Consider the following 17,333-nt stretch of genomic DNA (forward strand, 5'->3'; position numbering starts at 1 on the left):
TCATGGGAGGAGGGGCTATAAGGAAAAGGCGGTCCACCTTGGTTTCCCCCCCGCCTGACCCAGGTTTGGGGTAAGAGGGTCTTCCAAGTGGGCAGGCCGTGTAGGGCAGTGCTGCGGGAATCCCAGTGTGCTCAGGGGGCCCTGGTCCACCTCCCTTCACAGGCTGGGGTCCTCTGTGGGAAGGGTTTGACTTTCAAGCCGGGTAGCAGGGGGTCGGGGGAGGTGAGGTGGGCCCAGCCAGCTCTCTCATCAACCTGCTCCCACTTCATCTGAACGTAGCATTTATATGACATGGGGGGATTCTGTATAGAGTTTTGATTTCAGCTGAAAAGTCTTTGAAACTATCCCCTCTTGTCCATCTTGAATTCCCCCACAACACTCTCTGCACCCCACCCCAAGCCACATAAACTCACTCAATTTAGGAATTACTAGACACGGAGAATCTGAAGAGCGAGGGCTGCCATCCCCGGGCATTCCCTGGGCCCAGGGTGCCTCAGTGGGACTCTCAGACTGGACCCCCGGAAGGGTGTCTTCCAGACTGTATCCTTGGACCTCACCTGCTTTTATACTGTGCTCAGGGGCCAGAATTAAAGCAATCAGTAATAATAAAGTAGGTGTTGTGGGCTAGCCAGAGACCCCAGCTGCTCCAGTAAGAGAGCTTCCGTGTTAAAGTGTCTTTCCAGTTGCTAATAACTAACTTTTAAATGTAGCCTGTTTGTCAGATGAATTTGTGACTATCTTTCAAAAGGCAAACTGATCAAGCTTAGGTGGAAAATGTCAGCATCCCAGACCCCAAGCCAGAGGCTGTTGCTGGTGGAAAATGTCGGAAGCCAGGGATGGGCGTGAGATGTCACCAACAGGGCTTTTTCACATTACTTAATTCCTACCTAATTCATGATGAGGGGCGGGCTCTGTCAACCTTCTATTATCAAGCTTGAGACAGCTGTAGTTCAATTTTAATTAATTCCTCATAGACACAGGGGCCAGCTACTATGTTTGTTTTTTTACCACTTTTTATCATCTGATTTTATTTTATTAGAGCAGGACACTAAAATTGATTACTTGGTTACTTATATTCTTATAGTTCAATTTGTGTTCTATCTAAAATATTGAATCAGATACTACATATTTTCCATCTCTCTTTTCTTGCAAAAGCATAATTTATTTTAAAATCTAAGACAAATGTTGGTCTTTGACTTACTGGTTAGCCTTCATTATTACTAATGAAAATGTATTGATCTGCCTCCACATGCTGAGACGAAATTGGAATATAAAGGGATTAAAAGTCAATGCATGCCATTTCCCTGGTCCAGTATCTTTAAGACACACTGGAATAGTCTAAGATTCATTTATCCATTAAAAAATATTCACATCATCAGTTTCATTTGTGCCAAGATAACTGCTTGGAAAAGGAACTTAGCTTTTATTGGCTATGGTAACTACAGGGCTAGAACATTAAGAACAATGTTCTTACAAGCTTGTCTCCGATTATTTTAATGAGGGATGAAAATTCCATGTCTCATTTTGAGGCTTGATTCCCTTTGTGTGCAGCAGCCATGATAACACAGCTCCCTTCAAAGGACTGAGAAAAAAAACTGTGTGTAAAGGTGAGCGGTGCCACCTCTGCCTTGGGAAAACACTAAGGCCTGTTCGTTTCTGTTTAGCAGGAATTCTGAGATAGACAGACATATACATACTCCTCTATTAGACCTTAAGCACAGATGAGCCACACTGCACTATTGGTTCCAGTTTACAAACATTCCAGCTTATAAAAGCGACCACTCTCTCTGTGCTTGCCAGTTAGAACATGGCTTCGTAGAGTGTTTTTCTCGGGGGAGGAATTTGCCCATTAACCTCTGTTAAGAGAAAGGCCATTGGGGGCCAGAGGCCTGAGAACTTTCCATTCAGAGACAAGGGAGCGCAGTGACATATCCCCACACCCATCCTTCCCACTCTATTTCATTTCATTTTCCTCTGATTTGCAGGGTAATCTGCTGAGGATTCTGAAATGGTCATTAGAGTTTAAAATGTAAGAGCTGATTATTGCCGCCTGCTTTGGTCAATTTGAGTCGTGGCTCTGAAAGCCTTTAGGGTCATCGTATATGGAAAGCAAAGACAAAGAATACAACAGTGCTGTTCTAGGCCATGCCCACCGGTCTGGCCTCGGAGGATGTTGGCCACACCCTCTGCTGGTGACAGTTGATATCACAAGCCCTTCCCTTCCCACTTTCCAGACCCTTAACACCTCCGCGTTCCGAAGGCACCCTGGACATTTTGGGAAGAGGCCCCAGGAAGCTGGTCCTGTCTCTGCTGAGGCTGCGTGGCTCCCTCCCTCGCTGCTGAGCCTCCGCAGGACGCTGCAATTAAAGGCGAAGTGAGAGGCTGTGTCAATTCTTAAAAGTACTTTCCTTTGACTCCCCCCGCAATTCTCCATCTCCAGCTTCTCCACAGTTCCAGTGGCTAAGCGGGCAGGCCCTCCTGCCCGACAGCCAAGGTTGGAATCCCAGCTCTGTCACTTCTTCATGTGTGACCTCAGCAAGTGACCAGTTAAATTCTGTGCCTTGGTGTTCCCCTCCGTGAAATGGGTAAAGTAAGTGAGGCTGCCTGATGGGAGTTAGCACGGAGTTAATGAGGACACACCCTAAAACATGCAGAATGGTGCCTGGCACGTTGTAAATGCCCAGTAAATGTCAGATATCCCTATTTGTAGGCAGAACACAGGTCGAGCGTCAGGAACATGTCACCATAGCTATGGCAACACATTTGTCAAGAGGGCACTATATGGAATTTTTAAGCTATATGATTTTGTAAAACTACAAATCTGCCCTGCTGCAGATTTCTACGATACTTGCATGTGAAGAGAAGCCTCCCAAAGCAAGAAATGCTCTGTAAGCTGGTTTCCTACCACGTTCAAGCAGAAGCCAGCAGAAATACTGGGGTTTTGGAGAAAAGATGGTCAGGCTTGAAACAGAAGAGCAATAGCCTCAAAGCGGGCAGGACCCTCCCCCTCTCTTGCCACCAAAGGCCAGTGTTTTCCCCAGGTGAGTCTGATCAAGTTAATGATTTCAAGGAGGGCAACACTCCCTCTCGCTAGTGCAAGGACATTCCAAAGCCGAACTGAATTCTGAGGAAGAGACTGTGCCTGACAGCATGACCTTTCCCATTAGATTCTACCATCTGGATTGTTCTGGAGCTGATGGATAAGCAAACGGGGGATTCTTCCTCCCAACACCTCCCCACCTCTGTATATTTGGGGTGTTCTGAATGTTTAGAGATTCTTTTGGATACATCAAAATAGCCGTATTAGAAAATTGTGTACTTATTAAGAAGTTTTCTGGTGCCCGGCTGCTGAGCTGAGCCCTGCTTCATGGCACTGAGTGCCCTGTGGGCTGCCTCAAGTGTGAACGGGGTGCTGGAGGGCGAGTCCTAAAAGCCAGAGGTGCACCACAAGAGGGTTTACGTGTCTCGTTATTCCAGGTGCTAGAAAGCCGCGTATTCTGACATCAGGGCTGAGCCCAGAGCAAACTTGTGGAAACGCATCAATATGCTGGTGGTTTAAAGTGTCTGAAAGCAGGGAGGTGAGAACAGACTTGTAGCAGAGACCAGTTAGAAATTCTAATCAAGACCTGATGGGAAGCCAGTTCATTCATTCATTCATTCAAGACACACACAGTGAACACCTATTATGTGCCAAACACTGTTCTAGGCCTAGTTATATAGTAATGAACAACACAGATTCTTGACCCTCATGGAGATTACATTCTAGGTATGTTCATAGAAGTGCACTAAAAAAAATGTGATGTAATATAGTGGAAATTTCTAGGACATAAAGCTAGAAGAGGAGAGTGCCGATGATACTGTTTTAGATATGATAGCCTCTGAGGTGGGGATGTTTGAACGAGACTGTTGGTGTTCATGTGAAGGGGAATGCCATGTGGCTTTGTAGCAGAAGCTAGAGCAAGTGCAAAGGCCCTGAGGCAGGATGGCACCTAGCAGGATGCAGTGCAGTGAGCAGGGGATCTGGTAGGAGGGCAAATCAGAGAGGGAGCCAGTTGTCACCTCCTCATGCAGGTCAAAAGCAACCAGTCCAGTCTTTGAGCCCCTCCTGTCATGACCACATTTTAATCATCCCAAACGCCCCTGTGATAGGCCCAATGACTCCTTTCCATGTTGCCCAAGCCAATCCACTGTATGGTAGTGGCCTCCGGGGTTCCTAGAGGGCCCAAGTCCATTGGAGGTTATGGTCTCTTCAAGTTTGCTGTTGAGCAGTTCTCTCTCTCTCTCTCTCTCTCTGTCAGTCAGGACACATTCCTAGAAAAGAGAAATATATCTTGAATGCAATGAAATACATATTTACCAGCTTCATAATTTCAAAATACTTGCCTTAACCTTCTTTTATACTTCAGCAAGATCTGACACCAAATGGGTTTTTTCTGCATCTGGGCCTTAACATGCATCCTACAGGGGTCTTTTTTCTTTCAAAAAGTGGCAAGAATAACTCAGAGCAAAGTTGTGTTAACAGGGAAAAATGAATAGAAATTCAGCAATCGATCAATAGCCCAGGATCTCTGGGCTCCATTCTATGAAAGAAAGCTGTCCTTCCCTGTTCGGTCTACAACACGGAGTCTCATTTGTGTGAAAAAAGACGGGCATTACCTTGTAGTAGTTACCTTCCAGTTAGTAGAACTGGAAAGTTCTGAGGTCATTTCCCAAAGGAAATGAAGGCATAAACGATTCTAAAGATATTTTATCACACAAGGAGAAATAAAACTGAAAATTATGCAACAAAACACAGTGGTTCATCTTAAGAAGGAAAACAGTATACATAGAAGTTAATTTCCTACATTTTTATTATCTTCAGTGAAAAGTGAGACACTGAATAAGAATATGTCTTTGTTTTATCTATAGACGGCCTCCTAAGTAGGACACAGGAAAATCTTTTAAAGTGAGTCATTCAGTCTAACCTCTGTCTGCAGGGCATGCCCAGGCTCCCTACTGCATCTGGTCCTGCAAAGAAAGTAGTGAAAATTCATTTTCTAAATATGGTGTTGGCCCACCTCTGCTGCTCCCATTAAAAAGCCACCATTTGGTTAAGGCCATCATAATTCATCATTTTATTGCCCACTGTTACTAGAGCTAATCTGATAGTGCTGATGTCAGAGGATAAGTTGGAAAGTCTTCTGTTCCCTGCTAGACGGATCAGTCAGCTAGGACTGCCGTAATGAGGCACCGAAGAGTAGGTGCCTTAAGCCATAGAAATGTGTATTGTCTCACGGTTCTAGAGGCTGGAAGTGGGATCCAGGTGTGGGCCAGCTTGGTTCCTTCTGAGACTGTGAGGGAGAAACTGTCCCATGGCTCTTTCCAGATTCTGGTGATTTGCTGGTGATCTTTGTCATTCCTTGGTTTGTAGATGCATTGCCCCAATTTCTGCCTTTATCTTCACATGGCATCCTCCCAGTGTGTGTCTGTCTCTATGTCCAAATTTCCCCTTTCTGTAAGAACATGTTGGATTCAGGCCTACCTGATGACCTCATCTTAACTTGACCACCTGCAAAGGCCCTATTTCCAAATAAGGCCACATTCAGGGCTCTCAGGGTTAACACCTCAACATCCCACAGGGGATGGGACAAGGGGGATGTAATTCAACGCATACCACTAGTGTACAAGTAGGGTAAACAGAAAACCCCCTTTGTAGGACCCTCTTGGATGTCCTTAAGGATTATTCCTAAGGGCGAAAGGATCCTAATAGTAAACAAATCGTCTCTTCTTTATGTAGACATTGCATTGTCAGCCTGAACCCCTTCATACGTGTGTGCATGCGTGTGTGTGTGTGTGTGTGTGTGTGTATGTGTGTGTGGTTTAGCTTAATTTCTGGTGAGCACATCCAATCTAACAACTATGCCTTTGCTAACAGGGCAAACTTGGAGATGAACTATGCCAAAGGACTTCAGAAATTGGCAATCAAGCTGAGCAAAGCATTGCAGAACACAAAGAAGAAGTAAGTATATGGAAGGCAAGATAATTCTTAAAGGCAAAATAATACTGAAGATGACAGAAAGTCACATAGGTTTAGTTCCAGCTTCTTAGAACTGTGGCAGGTATATAATGTCAAGCAGGTCTTACAGTCTGTGACACTTACGTGCTCTCATTGAATCCTCACAATAACCCTTGAGAAGCCTTACTGTTGTCTCTATTACAAAGTCTTGAGGCTTAAAGAGTGTAAGAAACTTGCCCCAGTCACACAGAGGAGTGACAGAACTGGATTCCTCCCGCGTCTTTATGACGTGTACACCCAGGTTCTAACAGCCTTGATAATGATATTTAAACTGGGATGCAGGGTTGTTGTGTTGGAAAGTCTTAGAGTCATGAAGTGCAAGTCCTGCTTCATCCCCACTCTGTGACCTTCAGAGAGTAGCCTGGCCTCTCTGTGCCTTGATTGCTCCACAGTTAGATGGAGTAACGGAATGTCAGCCGATGTGTGTCTGTGCCACGGGGAGGGTGTGCATTAAATGACATGATGTATGTACACAGATTAGCACATTGCATATTGAAAAACTGTTGGTTCATATTTTCCTCCCGATGCATTTCAGAATAAACTCAATTCTGTCTTTTGGGAGAGAGAAAGAAGAAGTTATTCATATTCTAAAAATGGCCCATCAATGAACATTTATTATGAAGATTCTTGACTAAAGCTTGCAGATACCACAGTAAACGAGGGGTGCCATTGCAAAAAAGGCTTCTCTTCACGGTTAAAAGGGGAACCTTCTGGAGTTCACATTCCTATTCCTCCTTAGGCGTCACCTGTCATAGCAGATGATGACTTTGAAATTGTTCTGACTTTGAGCTTGATTTTTAGGATAGTATTGTCATAGGTATAAAGGTGCCAGTAAAGAAAAATGGTTGAGTATACAGACTTCTATTAGACTTCCCAGGTTTAAATTCTAGCCCTACCATTTATCAGGGGGGTGAATCAGGCTGATTTATTTTACCTGTCTATTTAAAATGGAAATAAAACCCATCTCATGTAATTGCTGAGGATTAAAATAAGATAACACAGGAAGTGAGCTTCGTCCCTGGCATGGAGCCAAAGCCCCATGTTCATTATGATTTTGTTCTGATCGCCTCTTAGCGAGGGAGAGCTGTGGGGGTGCTGGGTGTGTGTCTTACTGTGTTGCGACCCTAGCGTACAGAATGGTGCTCCTGAAAACCGGCATGTCCACAATATTTGGCTAACCAGGATTAGCACAACAATATTCGATATTAAACATTCTTTGACCTTTTATCTATACCAAAATCTGTCTTAGGTACTTGTATAGATAACCTGAGTTATTTCTGTTTTCAAAGACCAAGTCAGTGAGGCTCAGAGAAATCAGCTGATGCTTCCAGGGTCACCCAGGAAACAAAGCTCAGCATGTGGATTCAGACGCAGACCCTGTGAGGCCAGAGCCCTGGGTCTCCTGCTCCGCCGCCCAGCTCTTCCGAGGGACAGGTGTCAGAGTCTCTTCCCAAAAGTGTGCCTGGATTCCTTTGTAAAAAATCAACTCTATTGGTGTTTAATTTGCAAGCAATAATAAGCACTTGTTTTAAATATACGGTTCGGCTGATATCGACATAGTAATGCACCATGTAGCCACCACCAAAATCACAACAAGGACATTTCCATCACCCCAGAAGGATTCCTCGTGTCTGCTTCCCATCCTCCCCCATCCAAGCGATCCCTCACCTGCTTCCTGTCAATACAGAAGCCTCTGGACTTTCCTGGAATTGCCTGCTCCTGGTGGCATACAGCAGGTGGTCTTTCGTGCCTGGTTTTGGGCCTGGCTTCAGACACACAGGAAGCCCAGTGTCCTCTGGTCCAGTTTTCCGTGCCCTGACTGCAGGCACACCTCGGGCATCTGGAGGAAAACCTCGGCAACTTCAGTAGGGGCACAGATCCGTCCCCCGCCCCGTCAGAGTTGGCACAGGCCTCCATCCCTGACATTCACCGATGCAATTGGACTGATTCTGACCTTGGAAGGCTGACTGTCTGGCCTCCTGTGATCTATGTCCCTTCCATGGGAGAAAAAGCATCACATCCCTGACGCCCCATCCCTCCCCACCACCCCTGTGCCACTCAGGATGAGCTGTACTCTACTCTTCTTAAATTGAGACACTGCTTACAAGACCATAAAACATCCAAGCTGTTGTCCTAAAAGCTGGCAGGGAAGAGGAGCTAGACCCCAAGCCCACCAACAGCACAAAGGAAGGACCCAGGTTCTCGGGTCAAGGGGCACTTAGCTTCTCTGAGCCTCAGTTTATTCCTCCTTCTACCCCTGGCACGCTCTCCCCCTCCTGCGCTAAGTGCCATCTCTCTTCTCGGCTACTTTATTCTCCGATTTTCTACAGACATCAAGTGGAAAATGAGTATCAGAATGAAAAATAACAGAAAGAAAGCAGTCTATGTAATGACTGCAGATAAATATGTTGGCAGCACTTAGTCCCCTGGGGAAGCCAACATGTTCGGGAGATGAGTAACTAACTGCTGAGGGCAGCAAATCAGACGTGACATTTCATGTCCCAGACGTTGGAAAAATGACACCCACCTTTGTCCCCCTCCCCTCTTTTTGCCTCCAGCTGTCTCGTCAGTGCGTGGGCCTGGGTCTCGGAGGGCATGAAGTCTGCAGCGGACCTGCATCAGTGAGTTGTTCCCGCCCCAGCCCTGCTCCTACCCCAAAGGGCACCATAAACCCGTAAAGCGGGCATCCTGCCAATACTCCTGGCCTGATGAGATGGGCCATAACACACCACGCGATTTCCCTAGAAAGTAATTTGAAAGTAGATATAAATCCTAATACTGTGCTTGTATGTCTTTTGTGCTCTACTTCCAGGAAACTTGGCAAAGCAATTGAGTTGGAAGCGATAAAACCAGCTCATCAAGTCCTCAGTGTCCATGAGAAGAAGAGAAAATCCGTGAGTCAGAATCTTCCTTAAAGCAAGATTTCTGTCTTTGACCCCAAGGAATGAAAGTTGATCTAAAAGTGATACTAGGTTTCAGAAATGTGTCAGAGAAGTCAACACAAACCCAAGATTTATGCACAAGCATGTTTGTTAAAGCATTGCTTATACTAGTGGAAAACTAGAAACTTCTTCATCATTCCAAAATAAATTATGATAAATTCAAGCAATGGAATGTGATGCAACCATTAAAAATCTTCTTATAGAATTTCATAGCAGGGTTTTCTTTTCTCACTACATAGTGTTAAATTAAAACCTAACAATATGATCTCATTTTTGTACAACATGTGCCTGTGAGCATAGAAAAAACCCTGGAAGAACTTACTCAGAGTGTTGATATGAATTATCTCTAGATAGTAGAATTAGGGTGTTTTTATTTCATTTTTTTTGTACTCTTACATTGCCATTGTTTTCTAGTGAAGAGATATTCCTTTTTTAATTAGAAGCATTATAAACACAATTTTTAAGAAGATAAGCTTTTCCATGCTTCTTGTCTTGGGATTAGGTAAAGACAATACTAATAGGTGGATTCCTCAAATAGCCTTAAAATTGCAGAAAAATAACTAAACAATTTTTTCAGGGCACCTGCTCATCTTGTATAGCATATCCTCTAGTCTTCCTTGCAGAAAAGTTTCATTTATGTTATTTTTGTTTTTATTTGTGTGTCCTACAGTCATTAGGCACTTTAAAATACATTTTCAGGCGACATAAAGAGATGTTTAATAAGTGCTGCTAGCCTCCGACAGGGGTGGGTCATGGTCGCTTTGTTCCAAGGCCAGGTGTGCGCAAGAAGGTCAGGAGCAAGTGACAGGTGGTCCTGGGGAAGGGGTGGGTGGTGACGAAGGGGGGTTTCAAGTGACCACAGCAAGATAAAGCAGGTCCTAAAAGTAGTCAGTAGGATGAGGGGACTTGTGAAGCCCCAAAAGTATTTTATTCAAACTCGTTAAACTGAGTCAGGAATGGAGTTGATCTCTGTATGGACGTATGTGTATTTGTACCAGAAAAGATACTCTACTGAGGGCTAGGGTGATGGGGGAAATTTATAGCAATTACTAGAAAGTAATATAATCTTCTGCCTTTGCAAACCAGCTTAATGAAAACCAACACTAGTCTATATTTCTGTAATTACAAGTTATTTCCCATACCACATAATAATATCAGACCTACCAGCATTTTCTTAGTACTTACCACAAATTAGGCACCGTGGATGGGGTCATTACACAGTGCTTTAGATAATTAATATCATGATCCCCTCAAACTGCTGTTCCAGTTCCTAATCTCCTTTTCAGCATTGTCCCTCCCTGCCGTGCCCCTACCAACCGGGGCTGACTGTCTCACAAAAGATGAAAGATGAGAATTTCTTTTTTTAAGTGAACTTGTCCCACATTTCAGCCACATACAGAGCGTTAAAAGTGACATAGCACATAGAATCATTTTCTTTGTAACAATTGTTACAATAAACCACATATTCCAAAGTTAATCAACTGGAAAAAATAGAAGTGCATATTGCTAGATCTCAGGGTGGTGGCCTGAGGGATGAATGTGGGTCTGCAAAAAACGACTGTGGTCCAGGACAAACGGTTCTGCCCTAACTGAACTCTGATCTCTGAGGGGTCACCTAGATGCCTTTATCATTATGATTACTGTCCATTTGACTGTTTAAAAGCAGGAAAAGGAGTTAATTATCATTAAGAATTCAATCTCTTTGAAACTAAAGCAATACGCACTTCAGAGGCACTGACACACAGTAAGATTAGCACTTCCAGGGCTGTGGCCCAGGATGTTACATTTTGTTCTCATGGTGCTAAATGTTGGTCCACAGGCAATAATGCTGACATCAAACCATGGAAGATCCCTGTCCACACGGATTGTACCAGCAATATTGTTTTTACATAGTTATATATCAGAAATAATTATTTTGCCAACTGCATTCAAACTAAATCCTGTCAAGAGATGCCTGACATGGGGACAGGGTAGTGGCTGTTTTTCTCAGGACGCATATCCACAGGGTTTTGAAAGTCCTGTGACTTGAGCTAGTGACTGGGCCAGAACTAAAGGCATTCATCAATGTGACTCAATAAGGAGATAGCAAAACATTTTTTTCTTTTCTTCTGTTCAATAGCTTGATAATGAAGTTGAAAAGGCAGCAAATCTTGTCATTAGCAACTGGAATCAACAAATAAAGGCAAGTATTCATAAATATCATCAGTGTGAACTCAGTTTTGGGGTCGCAGTTTTGTGCTTTCGCACAAATGTGAGAATGTGTTTTCGCGTTAGAATCTCTTAAGTGCTAACTGAAGAGAAAAATGTTTCCTTATTTGAATTATTACACAGATACATCTTTCAACTGAACCAACAAAAGAGCAGGGTTCTAAATATGACTATTATTTATGGCTAACCCTTACATGGCATTTACTGGGTGCCAGATGCTATACATTTAATCATCACAACAACCCAACGTGGTTTGCGGCCTTGCACTGTCCCATTTTATAGATTGGTGGGGAAACTGAGACACAGAGAGAAATGATTTGCCTGAGGTTACTAAGTTGGTTAATGGTTGAACTAAGAATTGTTACAAGTCACTGTGCTCCACAGTCACTGCTTTCAACCAGTACACCGACTGACTCTGTTAATCTGTGACTTAGGGCAAGTGACAAATACTGTCTGAGTTTTGGTTTTTTTGTTTGTAGAAAGGCATTCGTGATCCCTGTCTCACTAGAGGGAGGAGTACCACGGGTGGGGGGGGGGCAGTAGGTAAAGGGGAAAGTATGTACTGATTCCACATGTTTGCACCGGCCACTTCTTGTGTCTCATGCTGTACTAAGGCGTGATTTCTTATTTTCAGGTATTTTAAAAGGTAGTTAGATAACATATATGCAGGAAATAGTGAATGAATTCTAAGTAGAAGAATTATGATCCGGTGTGAGAGTTTAAACCATATCATTATAGGTTCTTAAACAAAGAGAATAGCAGATGGAACCCATAGCTATATGCAGAAGATCATTCTAAAACAATCCAGTTTAGGAGGAATTCATTTTGAATAGAAAGGAATGGAATCCAGGGGAGAAGGCATCTGCTAAGGAAACCTGATGATTGCTTTTGAGAGCACTTGTGCTCCAAAAGTGGAAATTTTTCTTTTTCATCCCCAAAGTGTCAGTGTCCAAGGAGGATGGACATCCCCCTAGTGGATAGCTACTAGTGTCAAAAAAACAGAGATACCCTCAGAAATGGGGGTCCCCACCTCAGCCCTCAGTGTTGCCTCTGAAACTTTGGCTGAAACCAAGCACTCCAGGAGACCAAGAACACAAATAAGGAATGTGTGACATAAATGCATTTCCATATCCATAATAGTAGTATTGATATAAGGATGCTCACAGGAATCGCTTTTACAATAAATATTTAAAAGTCCCATAAACAGTGTCCAGTCATCTGCTTTCAATTTGACTCTTGATTGTATGAGGTTTCTTTAAAGAGAATTTGTTTCGAAAAGTCTGTTCTTTAAACATTCAGCTTTCACAGAAAATTCTGTATAATGGACAAAAGGAGAGAAATCATGCTTAGCAGCTGCAATTGCTTTCAAGAAACAAAAAGCATATTTTATTATTTCCTAGTTTCCACCAAGTAATTTTTCTAAATAAAGTGATTTTACTTTTTATGAAGAGTGACAGACAAATTAGAGAACATGAAATTCTTGAGCTATACTAATTTTCTCCCCAGTTACAATTCGTGATTCAGTGTGTGAGCAGTGAAGCGCCGTCTATTCTAGAGACACAAATGAAAAGCCTTAAAGGACCAGACGTCCTTGCCTCTGCTCCCAGTTAGCAGCCAGCATGTGACCAACCGGTGGAAGGTGGGGGAAAAGGGGCTGTGAACTTCTGTTCCTACGGTTCCGTCTTGTAAAGGCTTCTGATCTTTAGAGACATTCAGGAGGCTTTGCCACTGATCCCTAAGGAAAAAGAGACCTGAGCTTTTCTCTTCATTATCTGGGTTTACAAAGTCCTTGAAACCTCACGGTGAAAAACCAAAGCCTTTCAATCAACCCGGTCGGCACAGTGTAGAATAAGGATTTATGAGTCAGAACCCATCTGAGATTTGAGACAACAGAGTAGAGGGACTTTACTCTGTTAAATGCTTCTTCTTGCCCAGCTCCCCACGCACCGCTGCAAACACAGGGCATTTCGCAAGATGCCAGGCAAGTGCCCAGCTCTTAAGCCTGGGAATCAGGGAGCAAAATCTCCCCTTCACTGTAAGTTTTAAGGGAACATCTTAAAACAACCTCACTGTGGCCCAGGTTGGTTTAAAAGAATGGTGCAGGCAGTCTTCTGTGTTTTCTGTGCTATTTTTGTGTGTGGGGGAAAGCCATTCCCTTCCATTTTATTAGCTAGAACAATGTTTTGGAGGCTGTGGGCCTTTGGCGATTTAGCAAAATGTATAACTCTCTTGAGCATACTCGATACAAGGAAAATCTGAGTGTTTTTCAGGGGAAAATGTTAGCCACTGTGTTATTTTAGGCAGATTTAGAGGTGAGGGCAGAAATGAAGAACTGAAACTATATAGTCACTCAAACTAACACATGAACATAACTTGTTCCAGAATAGAAGAGTTTTTCTCTTAATATTAGTTTCTGATCCTTTCTCGCTTTTTTGTCTGCTTTTGACCATAGGCCAAGAAGAAATTAATGGTTAGTACCAAGAAGCATGAAGCACTTTTCCATCTTGTAGAAAGCTCCAAGCAAACGGTGACTAAGAAGGAGAAGCAGAAGGTAACCTGGCATGGCTGCTGGGGGCGTGTGGCTGGAGACGGATTGGTTGCCTTCGCTTAACTGTGAACTCAAGAGAAATCATGATTATCCACACTGTGTGGGGTCTCAGAGCTGTAGTGTGGTGAGGTATAAGAAGGGACTCTAGATCATTCGCGGTCCAACATAGATTTTTAAAAGATTATTGACAGATGATAAATTAAACCAATGGTGTCCATTACTTTAAAATATATAATGTACTTTACCTAAGGTGCATATTATGTATAATACTTTATATTTTATATGAATATGATAGGAACATGATAAAATATAAAAAAGTAGAAGTGTTTGAAGGATGAGATGAAGATGAAACAATAATCAATGATGAAATAATGAATAACAAAATAATTTTGAATGATTAACTAATCCTGATATCTTCATATGATCATTAAGTGACATTTCCAGACCAAATATATGCTTGGAGCAAGCTTCAGCCTTAACTGTAGGAAATATAAACTCATATTTCTAGTAGATGTTTTGATCATTTTTAACTTCCTGTCAGATCTCAATAGATTATCTCCCCTTTTTGCCTTTGCATGGGGGGCGCTGATGCTCTCGGAACCAGGAGCAGGAGAAAGCATCGGTTCCAACCCCAGTTACCTGCGGCTTTCTCACGCTTACATCGTTAGTGCAGATGTTGATCCACAGCCTTTTAGCAGAACTCTTTTTAAGACGTTTGTTGATTTTGTGTATTAACCTAGTAACGCTGGGCTGTACATCTGCAAACCTGCACGATCCAGATACGTGCAGATGGCCACGTGTGCCAGGATGCTAAGGCAAAGGCATCTGTGAGTGCCCCCGTGAGCTCCTCATGTTGTGAAAGTCCCAGCCTTCCTCCGGAACACTTCAGAGTGCACGCCTGTCCCGTGTGGGCGCCAGCGCCGATTCGTGTATTAAATAAGAGTAAGCTTGGTAGCATCAGCTTGACCTCAATGAGCCCGAGTTATAAACACGTATGATATTGAAAGGCAGGCAGAAAAGCAAGTATTTCTGGCTGCACGCTAACAGATTATCTTGTACACTTCAGGTGATAGGTGCCCCAGATTGGAAACCTTTGAAATAGTCCATGTCCTCCCCAAAAGATGGGGGCTCCCTAAAGAAATGCAAACACTACCACTGTAACCCCACAACATTCTTGAAGAAAGAGAAAGTTGTCATTGCCAGTCATGCCATCGTTCTGTTGGAAAAACTTTTCATTGAATAACTTACATTTGTTGTTTGAAAGATCTGACAAGGTTCTCATTTCTTCATGTGTCCATCTCACGGCTCGAGACGATCAGAATAAGCACCGAGTAATGAGCCAGCTTCCGAGACGGTAAACCCACAGCGCGTTAAAATGCTCGGCGCCAGGACATGTCAAGGCCGCAGGAGCCCCATTCTCTGTCGATGTCCATCAATAACAAAGGAAAATCCTGGGCAGCTAGGCAGTGAAGTTCCTTTTCCTTCTCTCCTTAGGAGCTTCGCTGGGAGGTGAAGCCCACGGTCCTCTCGTGTCCTCCTCCAGCTGGTCCTGGTATCACAGACCCCTACCATCTCCATCACTTTATCTGGTGGCTGCTTTTTTGTTTTGGCCCTAAAGCTAAACGCCTCAGGCGGCATTCATTTTGGCATCTCACGTAGAAGTGCCCCCGGTCTCCCGCCTGAGCTTGAATGGGTTCTGGGCTGCTCAGCGGTCCTTGTTCTCACAAGAAGCTAATCTAAATCTCCATTCTTCTCACACCCCCATCCTCACCACCCACTCTCAGCAGACTCTCACCCCTTACCTTACAAAATTAATAAAAGTTGGCACAGCCACCTGCCTGCTAAAGTCCTGTGTGCAGTGGGACAGACCAATTCATCATTGCTCTGATTTCCATCCCATCCTGCTTCTCAGAAATGCTTTCCTTGATTCGTCCCTTCTCCCCTGTATCTCGGACCCAAACCTCCATGAGAGTGGCTTTCCATCATCTCTCTTCGCTCCCAATCCTGGGAGAGTAGGGTGAGTCAGGGAGACCTGGTGGCACGGCCCTATTCCTGTTCCTCTCCAGATACTATCACCTCTCCTTTTTACAGTAAGATTTGTACAGTGGGTTGTCTGTGCTCTGTCTCCACCTCCTCATCTCCTGTTTACTGCTCAAACCACCCCAGCCAAGCTTTCCCCAGCATTCTACTATGAGTGTCCTTGCCATCAAAGGCAATGGCATGCTTGTGGCTAAAGCCAGTGGGTACTGCCCAGTTTTTACCTCATTTAACTTCTTGGAAGCATCAGGCATCACTGGCTTCCCTTTCTAGAACCATTCTCTTCTTTCCGCTTCAGCAACATCTTTCTTTTAGTTTTCCTTTCTGGCAGTTTTTTCTTAAATTCCTTCATGGACGTCCCTTTTTCCACCTGTCCTTTATAAATTGCTTTTTCTGTTGATTTCTCTCCCGGGCATCATTCTGTTTTATTCTGCATTGTACCTCAAGCCCAACACAGTATTCTCAGTCTCAGGTACTCAGTAGATACTGCTAAGTCTTTAGCAACATAGCTATGCTGACAGTCTCCATACCTGGCACTCCAGTCCCACTGCCTTCTGGTCCCTCAAAATTAATATCCAAAATCAGAACTATCACTCCGTTCTATCAAAAGTATTCGCTATCCTTGTGTTTTCTAATCTTTGAATACTACCATCTACCACATCCTCCCGATTCTAACTCCTAAACCAAATACTTACTGGATTTACTTATAAATGCCCACTGCCACCCCCCTCACCCCCCAGTCTCTGCAGGCCACTGTCATTGCTGCTTAGGTTCCTCTCCTGGAGAACTGGTCTCATGGCCTTCAGTGTCGCCTCTTACTATCTATTCCACTTGCAAAAGCCAACCTGACTTTTCTGAAACTCAAATCTGAGGATATTAGTCTCCTTTTAAAAGCCTCCCACAGCTCCCTGGTGACCACAGAATAAAGTACAAACTCTCTTATGTGGCCCTGAAGACCTTCCCTGACTTGACCTCACCTGTCTTTTCAGCATCACCTCTTGCTGTTCTCTCTCACAGTGTGTGCTCCAGCTTCACCAAAAATTGTTCAGTAGCACATCACACTATTTTGCTGCACCGATTCCTACTTCCATCTTAGGTTTTTTCACATAGGATCATTCCTGTGGGCACTATGTGCTAAGTCTTAACATAAATGTCATTTTAGTTCACTTTAATATTTAGATCATTTAAACAGGGCTAGTTTGGGGGCTTCTCTCAATGCCCAGTGACATCTAAATACATCATCCTGGCATCTATCACACAGGATAGGGATGGGTCCCTGCCTAGAGAGTCCCTTTTTCCATTCCCAGAGCATAGTACATCACACAATGTGACACTCAGTAAGTGTTTGATGAATGAATGAAGGAATGTTTGAGATGTTTGTTCAAAGAGAAACAAGGGGGAAAAAAGTATTCACTCTTTGACAAATTTTAATAAAGGTGCCTGAGACATTCCTTAAATAAGAATATAAGAGTCTATATTCTTCTTTTATACCTATTTGAGGTTATTTGCTATAAATTTCACGAGCAGAAACATGTCCTCAATT

At 43.5% G+C, this 17,333-nt stretch overlaps 1 protein-coding gene across 3 annotated transcripts in view; it reads left to right on the forward strand.

Annotated features, from left to right (window-relative positions):
• Window positions 1-17,333, forward strand: part of NOSTRIN (nitric oxide synthase trafficking) — a 53,184-nt gene that overhangs the window by 16,057 nt on the left and 19,794 nt on the right. For all 3 annotated transcript variants that reach the window (XM_036995955.2, XM_036995952.2, XM_073241606.1), the window contains 5 exons: window positions 5,915-5,998; window positions 8,614-8,676; window positions 8,868-8,949; window positions 11,117-11,179; window positions 13,658-13,756. In XM_036995955.2, the coding sequence (XP_036851850.1) occupies window positions 5,915-5,998; window positions 8,614-8,676; window positions 8,868-8,949; window positions 11,117-11,179; window positions 13,658-13,756 (391 nt within the window). The remainder of the gene's footprint in view (window positions 1-5,914; window positions 5,999-8,613; window positions 8,677-8,867; window positions 8,950-11,116; window positions 11,180-13,657; window positions 13,757-17,333) is intronic.

The sequence above is a fragment of the Manis javanica genome, chromosome 7, assembly GCF_040802235.1.
Source record: "Manis javanica isolate MJ-LG chromosome 7, MJ_LKY, whole genome shotgun sequence".
NCBI lineage: Eukaryota > Metazoa > Chordata > Mammalia > Pholidota > Manidae > Manis > Manis javanica.